The sequence below is a fragment of the Sylvia atricapilla genome, chromosome 17 (assembly GCF_009819655.1).
Source record: "Sylvia atricapilla isolate bSylAtr1 chromosome 17, bSylAtr1.pri, whole genome shotgun sequence".
In the NCBI taxonomy this organism is placed as follows: Eukaryota; Metazoa; Chordata; class Aves; order Passeriformes; family Sylviidae; genus Sylvia; species Sylvia atricapilla.
In genome coordinates, this window is record NC_089156.1 from 1,964,973 (window position 1) to 1,981,491 (window position 16,519).

The 16,519-nt window shown below is 60.4% G+C and overlaps 2 protein-coding genes across 3 annotated transcripts in view; one reads left to right on the top strand and one right to left on the bottom strand.

Moving 5' to 3' along the window:
• Positions 1–3,150: 3,150 nt before the first annotated feature.
• Positions 3,151–9,151, top strand: TESC (tescalcin). 2 transcript variants are annotated; one of them, XM_066331216.1, is made up of 8 exons: positions 3,151–3,319; positions 6,913–6,982; positions 7,746–7,826; positions 8,131–8,192; positions 8,272–8,333; positions 8,399–8,506; positions 8,915–8,962; positions 9,051–9,151. In XM_066331216.1, the coding sequence occupies exons 1-8, from the start codon at positions 3,262–3,264 to the stop codon at positions 9,126–9,128; spliced, it is 567 nt and encodes a 188-aa protein (XP_066187313.1). In that variant the 5' UTR covers positions 3,151–3,261; the 3' UTR covers positions 9,129–9,151. The 2 variants fall into 2 exon arrangements, with proteins under 2 accessions (XP_066187313.1, XP_066187312.1); XM_066331215.1 differs by having other exon boundaries at positions 3,160–3,319; positions 8,053–8,192; positions 9,051–9,150.
• Positions 9,152–13,870: 4,719 nt separating this feature from the next.
• The window catches only part of FBXW8 (F-box and WD repeat domain containing 8), a 54,860-nt gene continuing 52,211 nt past the window's right edge, over positions 13,871–16,519 (bottom strand). The window contains exons 10-11 of the mRNA XM_066331173.1: positions 16,063–16,179; positions 13,871–15,389 (exon numbers count right to left, since the gene is read on the bottom strand). Of these exons, the coding sequence (XP_066187270.1) occupies positions 15,245–15,389; positions 16,063–16,179 (262 nt within the window). The 3' untranslated portion in view covers positions 13,871–15,244. The remainder of the gene's footprint in view (positions 15,390–16,062; positions 16,180–16,519) is intronic.

A 16,519-nucleotide genomic window follows, 5' to 3' on the forward strand; every position in this document is an offset into this window, starting at 1 on the left:
AAAGGACCTTAAAGCTCCTCTTGTTCACTATCCCAGGTCTGTACTGACATGAACTTGGAGGGAGGGGTAGGGAATCCTTGGGCAAAATTCTGAAAATCCATCTCTTGTTCCCGAGGGTTGGAGCAGATCCCAGCCCTCTAACCTGTTTTGCAAAGGATCCCAAAAGATTCCTGGCAGGGATGCAAAGTTGGGAATGGGGGCAGTGAGCCCCAAGGTAGCTGAGAACAGGCAGAGCAGGGCTTGGGCTCCCCATTCCCATTCCCAGCTGTCAGCAAGATTCCTGGGATTTTGTGGTCCCTTCTCTTGTCACCTGGGCTTCTCTCCAGTGCATGCAGGGGATTAGAGAGCTCACAGCACGAGGAGCTGCCCAGGGTACAGCCCTGCCATAGAAGAGCCACAGGAGCCAACAGAGAGCACCCAGACTTTCCCTGGGAACTGGCCAGTGCTTACCAACCCACCTGGAAAGCTGCTGGGTGCTTCAGGGCTCCCAGAGCAGCCAGCAGGGCCCTTTCTGTCCCTCCTTTGGGGCCACTCTGAGCGTACCCTGAGAAGAGCCTGGCCTTGGAAGTGTCCCAGCTGTTGCTCACCACAGCCTGGTGTGGCCTGGGGTGCAGAAGGGGACAGCCTTGGGTACTCAGGGCTACCCAGCAGCCCTGGAACTAAATCTTCATCCCTCTGGCAGGAGTTTTTGGAGGAACTGTGACCTCAGACAGCTCTGCCTGCTCTGGGTGCTGCCCACATCCATACCTGAGCTGTGGGTGTTGGAGTCACCCAGAACACCAGCACAGCCTTGGAGATGCCAAACTTGGAAAAAATTGGGCTGTTCCAATGTGTTTTCCACACAACCTCAGCCCAGGAGCCAAGTCAGATTTTGGAATTTGAGACAAACACAAAGGGAGTGGTGAGTTCCCTTGGTTTCTCAGTTGGGAAGGATGTCCCCATTGCCTCCACTGCTGCTTGCCCTGCGTGGAGTCTTGGTGTGGAGAAACTCACAGCTCCCTGTGAGCACCTGCTGCTGTGGGAGGCCTCAGCACAGCATCCAGGGTGGCCAGGGGAAGCTGGAAACACCCAGGGAATATCCAGGGTGGCCAGGGGAAGCTGGAAACCCCCAGGATATATCCAGGGTGGCCAGGGAAAGCTGGAAACCCCCCAGGGTACCTCTATGTCCATGCTTGAACAGCCTTTTGGAATGCTCCTGGGTTCCCACAGGCTGCACAGCTACAGTCCTGTGCTGTGGGACCACCTCTGTGGGGTGATGGGGGTGGCATTTGGGGTTTGCCTGTGCCCCCTCCCCTCCTCCAGTGCAGTCACCTTTTCCCCAAGCACACAGCAGTGGATCCCAAACGCTCCTTGTATCTGTGAGTGATGTGTGGATCCGTGGTGTCCGTGTTAACAGTGGTGCCGATGCCATCCCTGGGATTTGTCCTGTCCTGTCTGTGTGGAGCTCTCCCAGGAAGGTTTGTGTGGCTTTCTGGGGGAGCTGGAATTGCCTCCCTTCTCCCACCAGGTGCAAAGCCTGGCCAGGATGCTCCTGTGCAGTGCCAAAGTCCTCGGGAGCAGGGGGTGAATTCCCTGCGGTTTGTGCCATGTTCTCCCTTCCCTTTCCATGTCACCTGTCCTGGGGACAGAACAGCCACCGTGCTGCCACGTTAAAATCCAGAGGGTGAAGGAAAAAATACAGAATGGGGGAAGAGGAGTCTGGGAAGGGGCAGGAAGCGAGGGGTACTCACTGTCTGGATTGTAGGGAAAAGCCAGGGCTGGTTCTGAGCTTTGCCACTGGATGGTGGCACTCAGGGATGTTCCAGCTATTCCCAGCTATTCCCAGCCTTCCTCTGGCAGGGAGCGAGTCCTCGGGTCCTTTGGTCCCTGGGAGGTCTGTCCACCCTCGGAGGCCGAGATCTCGATGTGCTGCTGCTCCAGGCCAGGCTGAGGAGCTGCTGGTGCCCTCCGGCAGCACAGGGGCGGGGAGAGACAGCTCCTGGATCCTCTTGGGAAGTGCTTCCAACCCCTTTGGAGCCATCCTGGCACGCAGGGACACACCGAGAGCGCCCTCACACAGCCGAGGGCAGGGAGTGAGGCCGCTGACACACCATGGGAATCCTTGCAGGAAAACCAAGCCCCAGGACCCTCCAGCCCTGCCTGGGGCCAGGGGGAGCTGTCCTCTGGGGCGGCAGGATGGGGAGGAAAGGGCGGCTCTGAGCTGGAAAAGGGTCCCCGGGATCTCCTGCTCCCTTCCAGGCCACCTCCACCTGTACACGAGCTGGCTCCGGGTACTGTCCTGGCCCATTCTGGGATATCCAGGGATATCCCAGCTCTGTGGGCCCTCCCTGCTGGCCATTCCCCCGTGGGGGACACGGGGACTGTGGGCAGGGACAGAATGCTGCATGCGTTTCCCCCCTCCTGCCCTCCTCCTCCTCCCACCTGGAAGTGCCTGGGCTGGGCAAAATTCCCCAGTGGCTGGAGAGCTGCTGGCCCAGGAATGGAGCTGAGGAGCCCTGAGCCCCAGGGCCCTGACACTGACGGCCGAGGTCGCAGGATGGGGACCTCTCTCCTTTCCCCGTTTTTATTTACAAACAGGTATTTTCCTGGACAGCTGGAGGCTGGAAATGATTTCATCCCTTTCCTCTTTATATTTGGCTTTAAACAAATAAACAACCCTGACTTGCTACCTACTGCCGCGGTGTGCTGTGCTCTTGGAGCCGCTCCCAAACCTCTGCCTTGGCTCCTGGAAGGGCTTTGCTCTTCCCCGGGGCCCGCGGGAGGCTGACGTGTCCCTGCCGGTGCCAGGGACGGAGATGGTGACAGAATCGCCCGCTCTGGCCCGGGCTCTGCCCCAGCTGACCCCTGAGGAAGCCCCCCCATGATGGAGGGGGGTCCTGGGTCACCTCTGCGCGTCCCTTTGTCCCTCCTCCCCCGGGAGGCACAGCCCGGGCAGTGCCGGGCCTGGGGCAGCCGCGGGGTTGGGGTGGGAGCTGCTGCCCGGGGAGCCCCCGGCCCCAGTGCCGCACCGGGAGCTCTCCGCTCCGAGCCCTCCTCCGGGACCCTCCAGGGCCGCAGCCGGCAGCTGCCGGTGCCGCCAGCCGCTGCCGGGGCTGTGACCGCCCCCGGAGGGTCCCACCCCCGCGGTCCCTGCGCTGGCTCCGGGCGGGGGCGCGCAGGGACCCGGGGCCGCCGCGCCGCCGCCTCCCCGCCGCGCCCGCCCTTAAAAGCGGCGGCGGCTCCGGTGCAGCGCCCGCGGCGCCGCTCCCGGCACGGCCCGGGATGGGCTCGGCGCACTCCGTGCCCGCAGAGATGCGGGAGCTGGCCGACAGGACGGGCTGTGAGTACCGGGCACCCGCGGGAACCTCGGCTGCCGCCGCCGCCGCCCGGAGCCCCGCCCGGAGCCCCCGGGCCCGCCGGCGGAGGGGACACGCGGTCCGGCCCCGGGGGACACACCGCCCGCGGGGGACCGCAGGACGGGTCACCCGGGGAGGGAGGAGGGGTACAGGAAATGTCACCCGGCTGGGCGGGGGGCTGCGGGAGGTGACGCTGGAGCAGGGGAGGGGGATGCGGGACATGCCGTGTCACCCGCGGGGAGGATGCAGGAAATGTCACTCGGGGAGGGTGCCGAGGTGTCTGTCACCTGGGCTGGGGGAGAGAAGGGTGTGACACCCGGTGGATGGAGCGGGGGAAGCGGACGGGAGATAAGAGAGGATAAGAGGGGAGAGTGTAGAGCTGTCACCAGAGGGTGCCAGCATGTCACCCTGGGCGTGCAGCCGTGTCCCCGGTGCCACCAAGCCACGGGCCAGGGCGTCGAGCGGCCACACGTGCGAGCCCGTGCCAGCTCTGCCCACCCGCGCCACCGTGCAGGAACTGTCCCCGCACGGTTCCTCTGCCCCGGGGCCACCGGGGCCCTGACACCCTCGGGCTGAGCTTGGGGATGGAGGGAGCAGAGGGGAAGGAGCAGGGACACCCCGCAGGTCGTGTCCGTGCTGGGAAGTGTCACCGCTCCAGGCCGTGGGGAGCCCCGGGCACGGGGATCGGGGTGTTCCCAGCGGGATCCTCCGGCTCCGGCCGTGATGGGGACAGGGCTGAGGGGCGGCTCTGCCCACCGCCAAAGGCTCTGGGGGGGCCGAGAGGGTCCAGGGGCTGTCCCCAGAGCTGCTGCAGCTCCTGGGGTCACATCTCCCTTCATCCCCTCTCCTCCTCCTCCTCCCCGAGGGAGGGCTGAGCCCCCCGCACCCCACTGGGCACCCCGGGGTGTGCTCAGGAGCCTGGGGAGCCCGCGGGGTGCCCGCCTGGCTGCCGAGGGGGGAGGAGGGTTTTGGGGAGCCCCTGACCCCGCAGCAGCATCCCCAGCACAGGCGGCACCTGCCCGTGGGAAGCTCCTGCCCCCTGAATCAAGCCAGGGAAGGGTTTGCAAGGGCAACACCCCAAAATCTCACCCAAACCAGAGGAGGGAGGGCAGGGGGAGCCCGTAACTCCAAGCCATGACTGGGGTGCACGTCCTGTGCTCCCCGTGGTATTCACAGAGCTCCCAGTGTGCTGTGGCTGCTGCCAAAATCCCTGGGAATTCCGGGCATTTACAGCCTCGCTGCTGGGGTCCGACCTCGTGCAGGGCGCTGCAGCCACGCTGGCTCCCGTGGGAGGAGCAGGGACACGGCAGAACCACCTGGAGGTGGCCGGGGCTTGTTCCTTCTCCCCCGTGGAGGGCACCCTGAGGGGCTGCTCGGGGCCGGTTCCCCTCTCTCCCTGCCTGTGCTCCAGCCCAAAGCTGCAGCAGCCTGTCGGGGGTAAAGTGGCTCTTCCCGGGATGCTGTGACCATTCTCTGCAGCCAGGCTGGTCCCACAGCAGGGCTGAGCCCCCCCAGTGCCCCTTCCCCTTTGCTCGAGCAGCACAAACCACTCAAGGCTGGCAACAGCAAGCCCAGCTCCCTTTGGTTTAAATCCCGTTTTTCCCCCATTAGCGGGGGCTGTTGTGCTTGGACACAGGCCTGCAGCATCAGGATGCTTCTCAGGGATACGAGCAGCCTCTGCTGCCCTTGAGCCAGCCCTGCCTCCAGCAAAGCTTTTGCCTTTTCTGCAGATTTTCCCTATTTTTTTCTGGAAAACAGCCGAGTGCTGCCGCCTTTACAGGACACAGCTCTGCCCTGAGAGGAAGACCTGGGGCTGGGGACAGAGGGAGGAAAATCCTCCTCCCGCCTTCCAGGGCTGGCCCAACCGTGACCATCCAGCCCCTGAGCCCAGCTCTTTGTCCTCTTGGTGCCGGGGACATTTTTCTAAGAGATCAAAGCTTTTCTGTGCTCACCCAAGTCCCAGATGCTGAAGGCTCGGTGGCCCAGCTGCTCCCATGGTGACAGCGATGTCGTCAGGGCAGAGGGTGAAAGGTCACTCCTCCATGGCCAAAATTGGAAAGCGAAGTCCGGGGAAAGTTTCCACGGGTGCGTGTGGAGAGCAGCAGAGCAGCAGCCGGGAGGGATTAGGGGAGGAAAGATCCAAGGGATGGGTCAGTGGGGCCGGGGCATCATCACCTGCCAGCCAGGGGGTCAAGGGGGGTGAATAAGGGGGTTTGGAGCCCATCCTGCAGAGGTGCTGGTGACATCCAGGGCTCATCCTGCCGGGTTTTCCAGGCTGTGAAGGCTCAGCCCCGCTGATCAATAGGGTTGCTATTTCCAGGCTGTGAAGCAGCAGTCGAGAAAGCAAAGGACATTATTTAGACATCATAAAAGGGAGCGAGGGAGGCAGCTCAGCCCAGCTCTGACCCTGCTGGTTTGCTGCAATTAACCCCTTGCAACCCCTCGGTGATACTTTAATGTGGTTCTGTGTCTCCCCACGATGCCAGGGGTGGATTTCCAGCTGCTGGGGCAGCCCTGCCCCGTGCCCAGCCCCAGCCGGGCTTGCAGGAGCCTGTGGCTCCAGCTGGTGCCCAGACTGACACCCCCAGCCAGGGCAGGGCTCCTGGGAATGGCCCCTGACAATATTTGCACAAGAGTCGGGCTCTGGGGGGGTTAGAGCTCGGTTACAGCCCCTGGAGATAAACTCACCTGTGCCGGGGGACCGGGGCAGTGGGGAGGGGCCGCTGAGCCTCAGCTGGAGCCCCAGCACTTGTGGGGCTCAGAGGGAGCTGCTGGTGGCCCCTCCCAGCCCTGCCCACCCCCAATGGGGTTGGTGTATCCCTGGGGCAGCGCCCACCCCCATGGTTTGGGCTTCACCCTGAGCAGTGGCAGCGATTTCAAAGCCTGGTGCTGGTTCTGGGGTGCTGCTGTGTCAAGGGAAAGGTGGCTGCTGTCAGGAATTTCTGATCCCAGAGTTATTTCCTGCAGCAGCCACAGCTGTGGACACGAAAGAAGCTCCTGGAGCTGTCCTGGAGCAGGGGGAGAGGAGCTCCCCGGGCACAGCTCTGCCCACGGTGCCAACAACCCCAAAAGAAATGTCAAGAAATGTTCCAATGGTCGGGCACCAGGGATCCTGAACCGGGGCTGGCATCCCACGGTGCCATTCCGTGTGCTGGGCCAGGGAATCTCCTGCAGACGGGGACAGGGGACCCACCAGCCCTCGGCAGTGTCCTCACAGCCAGCACAGGGCACAGGGACATGGGGACATGAGGACATGGGGACACGGGGACAGAGGGCCACAGGGCACAGGGACAGAGGGACATAGAGACACAGGGACTGAGGGACACAGGGATATGGGGACACAGGACACAGGGATATGGGTCACAGGGACACAGGGCACAGGGACACAGATCACAGGGACACAGATGGACCCTGCAGGGCCGCACAGAGCCACCAAAGGCAAGTGGGGGTGGCTCAGCTGTGCCCAGGAGTGCCCACGGCCCTGCCCCACTGCTGCGGGTGTGGGGACAGGCACAGATGGGTGTCCCAAGGGTCCCCCGGGGCTCAGCCCCTGTCACCTCTCTCCTTTCCCTGGCAGTCACCTCTGAGCAGATCGAGCACCTGCACCGGCGCTTCAAGCAGCTGAGCCAGGACCAGCTGACGATCCGGTATGGAAATTCCAGTCCTATTGTCATTCCCAGGGCAATTCCAGCCCCAGAGCCGGGGCCACCCCCACATCTCCCCGTTCCCTGGGCTGCCCAGGGCTCCCAGTCCAGGGCTGGGATTCCGAGTGTCCTTCCCAGCCATCCCCAGCCCCTGCAGCGTGGCCTTGTGAATGAATATTCCAAGGAAAACCACACAGTGACACAGTGGCCTTTGAGCAGAGACACTCCTGATGACCATCTCATCATCCCCCGGTTTTTAAAGCCCTCTTGGGGAGAGAAGGGGGGTCGCAGGTGCTCTGGTCCCTCTCCTCGGTGGCTGCACAGGGAATTGTCACCCCGGGAGAGCTCCAAGTCCCCTCTGCTCCCTCCTCCCGGGGTTATTCCTTGGCTCCTTTGCTTTATAAACCGTGGAGAGCAAAGGCGCAGCACGGGCTCAGCACAAAGCTGAGGGGAGGGCGAACAGCAGGATCCTTCCCGTGCCTTATTGAGCTCTGCTTGGGGCCTCTGTCCCGGGAAAACTCAAATCCACGGCGGGTGGAGCCGTGCAGAGCCCCGGTGTCACCCCGAGAGCTTCCCAAAGACCCATGTAGTGGGACAAAATCCCTGAGCACAGACTTGCTCTCAGTCTGAACGGAAGGAAAACAGGGGTTTTATCCAAAACCTCTTTGTGATTGCTCTGGAGGGAAGGGGTTGGGTCCCTCCAGGGCTCTCAGGGTCTCTCCTCTCCATCTGCCTCACACTCCGGGTGTCTCTGTCCCCTCTGCAGCAAGGAGAACTTTGACAGCATTCCCGACCTGGAGTTCAACCCCATCAGGGGCAAAATCGTCCACGCCTTCTTTGACAAGCGGTGAGAACCCCCCAGCAGCCCGGGAGGGGAGGTTTATCCTCTGGAAACGGGATGGGGCTGGGCAGGGATTTTCTCCCTAATGTCTGGGGTGGCAGCAGGTGGAAAAGGAGACCTTTAAGCTCAATCTTAGGGACAGAGCAGTCCTAAAGCCCCGCTGGGGGCTGTGATGGGCTCGGCAGTGGGCGGTTTGGGGGCTCCCCGTCACCCTGGGCTCGGGCTCCCGCAGGAACCTGCGGCAGGAGTCGGATGGGCTGGCCGAGGAGATCAACTTCGAGGACTTCCTCACCATCATGTCCTACTTCAGACCCATCGAGATGAACATGGACGAGGAGCAGCTCGACCGCTTCCGGAAGGAGAAACTGAAATGTGAGGCTGTCCCAGGGCTCGGGGTCGGGGTGGTGGAAGGGGCTGCCCTGACCCTGCCCTCTGCTCCTGTCCCTGCCAGTCCTGTTCCACATGTACGACTCGGACCACGACGGGAAGATCACGCTGCAGGAGTACAGAAATGTAACGTGTCCTCGCTGCTGCCCCGTGCCCCGCTCCCGGCCTGGGGCTCACCCCGTGCCTTGCAGGTGGTGGAGGAGCTGCTGTCAGGGAACCCGCACCTGGAGAAGGAGTCAGCTCGGTCCATCGCCGACGGGGCCATGATGGAGGCAGCCAGCATCTGCGTGGGACAAATGGTGGGAGCCTGTGCCGGGGGCTGAGCCCTGCTCTGCCGCGGCACTGAGGGGCTGTGCTGCCATCAGAAACGGGGCTGGGAGGTGTCCCTGCTTCCCAGGGCTTCTCCCTGTCCCGGGGCTGCTTTTGGCTTCAGATGTTTTGGCAGGGAGCAGCTTCCAGGGTGATGTTTTCTCATGAGAAGAGCCCAGAGGGGGGGATCAGTGAACAGCATCCCATAACCCCCCCATCCTTACTGCTCATGGAAAAGCTGCTCCTTGCAGCCGTGGGGAGCCAGTTTTGGGCTGCCCATGGGGTCCAGGGCGGGGAACCCATGGGAGATGTGTCCCTCAGCCCCAGGGGACATCCCTGGGCCAGCCCTTCCCCATCCCCCAGGGGCAGCTGCGATGTTTCCTCTCTCACCGCGACAGGGCCCGGACCAGGTGTACGAGGGCATCACCTTCGAGGATTTCCTCAAGGTGGGTGACATCTCTGCCGTCCCCAGGAGGAGGGGCCTGGGCGGGCACAGGGGGCGGGGGTGTCCTGCTCAGCCCCGGCCCCCGGCAGATGTGGCAGGGAATCGACATCGAGACCAAGATGCACGTCCGCTTCCTCAACGTGGACACCATCGCCCACTGCTACTGATGGAGCAGCAGGAGGAGGAGGATCCAGGCAGCAGCAGCTCCGTGTCCTGGCACATGGCACCTGGCTCCCAGCTCCATGGCTCTGCCCCACCCTGTGCCCGTTCCACGCTGGGGCCGCCCTCTGCTCTCCAGAAACATCAGAGGCTTTTATCTGTAATAAAAGATATTTCTCTTTTTAGTCCTCGCTGGGAAATTCTCCGTCCATCCATCACTCCACGGTGGAGTGTTTCCCTGAGCAGAAAGCCTCCACAAATCCTGGCTGCCCCATAAATCTGGATTTTTAGCCTCTGCCCCGTGCTGCTGCGGGGAAGGAGCTGCCCGGGCTGTGGGGAGAGGCAGGGATGGGGATGCTGAGGGGCAGGAGGAGAAGGCAGCACCCGAAAGGACAACCACCTTGCCCACTCTGCACCTTACACTGAAGGTGGTGGCAGCGACACAAGGAATATTCCCGATTTAATCCCAAACCTGCCCCCGCGGCGGCCGGAGCCGGGCGGGAGGAGCCCGGAGCTGGCAGCGGGGACACGGGGACGCGGGGACACGGGGACGTGGGCTCCTGGCAACCAGGTGGCTCCTGCCCCCACATGTTCCCGCTAGAACAAGGCACGGGAGACGGGGGGTTGTTTCCTGGTATTAATAACTGCATGGCTCCGGGCGGGTTTCTCTCTCCGAGGCAGCCTGAGCTGGAGAGGGAAAAAAGAGCAATGGCTATTTTTAGAAAAGCCGGAGAGATTTATTTGTTGTATCAAAACGCAGCTTCCCCTGGGGACCCGAGCGGCGGCGGGTGAGGGGCAGCGGATCCCGGGCGCTGCTGTCGGCCGCTCCATCCCTGCGGCACCCAGCGCATCCCCGGCTCAGGGCAGCAGCAATTCTCCTTCTTCTCCTCGTGCCTGCGGCTCTCTGCTCAGCCACCGCCCCACCGAGGGCACATTTCGGCTTTCCCTCACAGGCTCTGTCCGCTCCGCAGTCCCGGCCGTCCGGAGGCGCTGGAGCTGGGCGTGGAGCGGCTCCCGGAGCCGCCGGGGGAGGACGGGCAGCGCCCCGCTGCAATGCAGCGCTGCCCGCGGGGAGCGCACGGCTCGGCTGCGGCACGGCCGGCCCCGGGACACGGCCCCGAGCCCATCCCCACAATGGGAATGTCCCCGGAGCCCGGGACAGCGCTGCCGGAGCCCGAGGGGATGGACCGGGAGCCGGGCTGGGCTGGCGGCGGACGGTGGGGATGGAGCTCCCGGCTCTCCCGGAGGAGCCTTGGGGCCCTGCAGGGCTCCTGTGGCTGCCCCACAGCCCGGGCTGCCTTCGCAGGGCTCCGGGATTCCCTCCTGCTCTCCCTGGGTCCCTCTGGGCAGCCCCGTGCCCCGGACACCACATGGGCACCGCCCGGGCAGAGGAACGTCCTCCCCCTCCTGCTCCTGCTGAACCTCTCCTCCTCTTCCTCCTCCTGCCTGTGCCGGACCCTCCGTGCTCCTTCCTCACACGAGGGCACAACACCCAGCTCCTCCCCAAATCCCCAGGTTTCCGCAGCCAACCCAGGCTCCTTTCCCTGTTTTCCCACTAAAATCTCCAGGCAGAGGCTGCGGGACCATCCCACACCCTAATCTCCCAGTCACAGTCCTGAGTGCCTCTAAGGTCCCAAACCCCCAGCTGGGGCTGCAGGGAGATTTGGGACCCCGGCAGATCCCAAATCCCTGCAGATCCCAGATCGCTGCAGATACCACGAGGTCCCCCTCCACACCCCGATTTCCCTGGAGGAATGGTCTACAAGGATCCAGAGCAGCAGGGGCTGGGGCACACCCTGCAACGCAGGGAGGCAGAGGCCAGCAGGAGTGAGGAGGAGGGACGAGAGGATAATTATTACCCCTTGAGTTAATGAGCTGCCCCCTGATGTTCTAAGTGGCAAGGGAAGTGTGGGAGGTTGGGAAACAGAGGAAGGACTCGGCACAAACGGGCTGCAGCGTTCTCCCTTTGCCTGTGTTGGGAATTCTGTGTGGGAAATGGGATGAGTGGGGAGCAGGAGGGAGGGCTGGACAGAGCGGGTGACAGGCAGGGAGAAGGGAAGCTGAGCCTGAACCTCAGCCCAGGAAAGGGTGAGGAGCCACAAGGATGGGCAGGAGCATCGCTCCAGCACCACACGGTGTTGATGTTACACACAGCAAACCCCAGCGAAACGAGGATAATAATCCTGAAAATCACAGGAAAATCTGGCAGAGCCCCGGGAAACCTGGCAAGGGCGATGCTTCTGCCCTGCAAAATCCTGCAAAGCCCAGAGAATTCCGTAAAGGATCAAGGTTCTGTTGTGGGGCCAGGACGCTGAGCCCTGGGACGTGGCACAAAGCTCTGGGGCAGATCCCAGCAGTGCTCAGCAGAGGGTGATCGGAAAACTGAAGCTGCTTTATCACAAATTGGAAAACTCCAGGGAGGACGATAAAGACTGAGCAGCATCAGAGAGAGAGAAGGCCCCTGGGGTTGGAGATGGGAACTGAGTGACCCCAGGAGTGCAGGGCAGGGACCCAGGGCAGGTGGGCATTGGCACAGAGGGGACACAGCTTGATCCATGTCCCCACCCTTCTCTCTCATCCATCAGCCCCCCTGGAGCCTGGGAACAGCAGGAGAGACCAAACACGGGGACAGCTGCCCAGGAAGGGAGGGGAGAGCAGGAGAGCAGGAGGCAGCACAGACCCACAGCCAGGGAGCTGGGGCAGCCACTGGCAGCTGATATTTCTAAGCCAGACTTTGAGGAGTTCCTTGTTCCTTTGAGTGGCACTGCCTGAGGCAGGGGTGACAGAAGAAAACCCCACCTGCAGCTCTTCCACGAAGAGGAATTTGGCCCAGAGATTTGAGCTCCACGTATCTGGATAAAACATCTGCCAGTGGTACAAATCCTGACCTGGAACAGGCCCTTTCCCCCAGGATTTTACTGCGCAATCTGCAGCACTTCACCTGCTTACGGGGCCTGCAGTCACTGCTGCCCCACCTTCCCCTGTGGCAGCAGGAGGACACCAGCTCCATGTACCTGGAGTCTGAGAATCATCTCCAGGAGGTGGAAATGTACAGCAGACAAATGGCACTGGAGGAGAAGAGGGGGCACACAGGACATGAACAAGTTCCTGCACCACTTCAGTGCACCTACGTTCACCCCTCTGTGACAGCAGCCAGGACACGGAGTGACAGAGGCGGCAGGGCAGGAAAGCAGAGCTGGGTGGGAAAGGCCACAGGGAGGGATAGAAAGGGGGTTCAGAGACCCACAGAGCACATTTCTGTGCAAAAATCACCCCCTGCTCCTCCTGCCACCACTCCTCAGATCCTCAGGACAGGGATGGCAGCCCTGGAGTGGCTCTTCCCTCACAGAAGGTGACTGAGGACACAAAACAGAGGCAAAAAGCACTTTCTGTGGGCCGTGCTGCTGGCCTGAGCCAGGAGCAGAGGAGGGGCCGTGGGGATTTTCCAGCAGGGCTCTGCAGCCTGTCCTGCCCTCCAGGCTGTGCCTGGCACTCCTGGGGACATGGGCTGTGACACACACACAGCTCCGCCTGGATCCCGCATTCCCTTGGAGCTGGGATCCTGCTCACCAGCACAGACACACCTCTTTTCAGCTGAGGATCGCTGCCGCCAACAATGGACACCAGAACGCTCAGGGCTTTTCATGCCAGGCTGTTTCCTGCTGGGATGCCCTTGGATCCTTTATCTGCGCAGCCTGGCACCAGCCTGACCTCTGCCAGCTGAGCCCACACTGCTGCAGTGTGTCCTGACTGCAGCTCCTCCACTCCAGACCCCAAGGCAGCAGCTTTGTCCCTTCTCAGTGCCCACCCCCGGCCTCTGGGACAGAACCCTGGGCCCCTCCCTGCCACTGCCTGGTACCAAAGCTGGGAAGCTCCCGGTGGCTTCTGTCCTCAGCCCAGCTGGGCTGGTGACCCCGTTCCTGCTCTTGAAATGAAGGGAGAGGCTCATCTCAGTGCCCCCTGAGCCCAAAGCTCAGCAGCCTCACTGGTGTCTGCTGCACCGCAGCACAGCACTGAGGAGCACCCAGGGAGGCAGGACAACATCCCAGAAAAGCAGGACAACATCCCAGGGAAGCAGGACAACATCCCAGGGAAGCAGGACAACATCCCTTCCCACAAAGCCCCCACATGGACACTCTCCAACATCTGAGTGCCCTCACCCACACGAGGAGTGTGAGTTACACACAGCCCTCTGCTGCAGTGCAACTTCCCTCAATTAATTCCATTAATTAACAGGGGGAAGACCCAAAGGAGCACCACCCCGGAGGAGCTGTGAACCAGTGGGGACGGGGAGCTCCATCTCCAGTGCAGGTGAGCCTGGATCAGAAATCGAACACCTGCCCGTGCAGGCGCTGCAAATCCCCCTCCCGGCGGCTCCAGGGAGGAGCGGGAATGGGGAACGCGGGGGAGGACTCCGGGAAAAGGGCTCACGTGGGCACCGCACAAACTTATCTACTCCTTGCAGCAGGGAGATGGAGGAGGAACAAAGCTGCTCCCAGATAATGAGGCGAGATAAGGAGACGGGAGAACAATGACATGGGAGCTCTCCCTGCTTCTGACATCGCAGGAGTCACAGGGCTGCAGCAAACCCCATCATTTATGCTACACAAGGCTTTATTTATTTGTCAGGTTTCAGCTGAACTCCTGTCCAAGCTGTGCATCCATGACATTTCCAGCTCTTCCAAGAACGGAGGGAGGGAGCTGCCTTCCCAGAAGGGTAGAGGAATAATAAAAACGAGGAGACTAAAGCTTTATGAAAGATCAAATTTATTGGTCAGACAGAATGGCTTTGCCCCTTGCACTTTTTGTGTATCCATCACATGGAAAAAGGTAACTTAAAACCCTAAACCATGAAACTTTGGCCTAGGGGTCATGGGAAACCACCCCAAGCCAAAGAAGAGCAGTGAAATGCAGCTCTCTGCACGGCTTCTCAGTGACTGCTCAGGGGTGAAGTGCCAGCCCAGCCCCTCTCCTGCAGGTTTGGGCACATTCCTGCACCTCTCCCCAGTACTTTACAATGATTCCATTAACCAGGGAAAAAAGGTGTAAGTTAAAACTTAACCTCAGTTTAAACAGAACTGACACAGCTTTGGTTTGCACCAATAAGTTTACAAGGGCAAATCACAATAAAATCATTTTAAATCAGTAAAAAGATCCATGCAGGACTGGAGCTCTTGTTCCCCAAACTGGTTTTACCTGTCAGTGCTACCTGGGCTTAAAAGGTAAAGCCTCACTCCTCATTTCCACCTGGACAGCACCTCCTGGTGCCTCCCCACAGCTTTGGGGCTCAATACCCAGGGAGGGCACTGTGGCCACTTCATCCCTTCTGTTCCATGATCAATCCCCAGCCTGGAAGCAAGGACAGCACTGAAAACCCTCCAGGTGCTGTGGACGGACAGGATCCAGCCAAGCACACACCTGACAACCTGAGCCAGGAGTCAGCTCACCCTAAAGGGCTCAGGAACAAAATTCCACAGACAGATGTACACATACAATTAGAAAACATTTAACCCAGGATTTTAAAGAACTGAAAAAATAGTTTTTTATAAAATAATGTTGATGTGTGTGTGGCCTGCTGATTCCCAAGCATCCAGCCTGGCCTGGGGAACCTTCCCCTCCCTCTCTCCATCCCAATCCCTCTCCCAGCCACCGTAACCTTTTGTGCATGGCCCTGTTGTCCTGTTCCCAGGCACATTCCAATGCACTCCAAAGAAAACAAGAACGAGCAGCTCAATTCCAAGACAGACATTTCAAACATGTGGCTCAGCACATGATTTTTTCCAAGTCCTTGGTGATTTTTTTTCCTTCCTGGGGTAGGCAAGAAGTCCTCAGAGAGCTCCCAGCCTCCCGCCCCTTCAGTGTCCCACTCTGCCCTCCTGACCAAGATGGGACCTGCAGCATCTTTCCCACAAGCAGCAGGAATATTTTAGTTTAGCCTGCAGTGCTCCTTTCCCTCCTCAGCCTCTCCACTCCAGCAGGCTGGGCCTCTGGACACATCCAGGGTGACACTCCAGGGCAGGCACGCTCTGTCTGGTTCCCATCCCCAGGGCTTTGTGCAGCCCACAGCAGCTTCTGGGAGCTTGTCCCACATGGATTTCCCTTTGCCTGTGGCCCTGGCTGTGCCCTAGATGCTGTCATAGGGCACTGCCAGGCCGATGTTGTAGTTGTAACCTGTCAGCTCGTCGTAGGAGGAGCGGCAGATGGGGAGGACGCTGTCCACGGCCAGCTGGTCCACGGAGAACTCGTAGGAATAAATCACCCCCCGGTACCTGTGTGCAAAAACAACCAGGCCACACCAGGTCACCTCAGTGGGAAAGCAGACAGAGGTAGAAATCACTATAAAAATCACTTGAACTGAAAAATGCCATGCTGCAGGAGCTGGATAAAAATCCCCAATCCCTTCTGCACTTTTAAGAGGGAAAGCTCCCTCCTGCCTCCTGCCACGGACCCAGCAAGCTGGGAAGGGCTGGTGAATCACTCCCTCCAGCCCTGCAGAGACGTGACTGTCATCTGCTGAAACATCTCCAGGCTCTCCAGCACGGGGGAAGATAAATACATTGGTATTTGATAGTTCAATTAACACTAACAGCCGTTTGAGATGCAAATACCAAAACCTGCAGTTTAAATGCCAGTAGTTTTCCTTGAGGAGGAGACAGCATTACTAATATTTCGAGCATGGAGAGGGCTGCATTCCCTGGCTGGCTTCAGTGGACTTTATGTTCCCCTGCTGAGAAAAAAAACCCTTTTTTTTTTTTTTTTTTTTTTCTGTGCTCAAGCAAATCAAGAGCCAATTCATCGCTTGTTTTATAAACCTTACCCTAAAACTTTTCTTAATTTCATTTTTTTGCTGTTATACCCTCCCTGTAAGTGCTCTGGGTGATGACTCAGGTGCTCAGGGTGCTATTTAAAAACAAAGCAGATTGCTGAGGGCTGGTTTCTCACTTTCGGTGCAAGCTGGGGTCGTCCTCGGTGATGCTGGAGCCCCGGGGGTTCTTCTCCTCGGGGACATTGGCAGTGATCAGGCTGTGGGAATTGAACCACACCAGGCGGACTGGATGTCTGCAAAACAACCCAGAGCACGGGGTGAGGGGCCACCTGCAGCGCCCTCCCGAAATCCGAGTGCTGGGAAAGGAGTGGCTTTGGATTGAACACGGAGTGATTAAAATCAGCGCCCTCCCCACGGCCAGAGGCTGGGAAGCCGCACTTGTGGATTTTCCAGCCTGCAGCACATCCCACATCTTCTATCCCCATCTAGCGGGCTCTTCCCAGAACGCACGAGGAGGCCAGAAAATACCGCTGGAAAGCAGACAGAGCACCGGCTGGGAGGGATGGATGCGGGCTGGGCTGGCTGCCCTAAGGACTGCAGCATTCCCGGGAAGGGCAGGATGCTGCCCAAAAC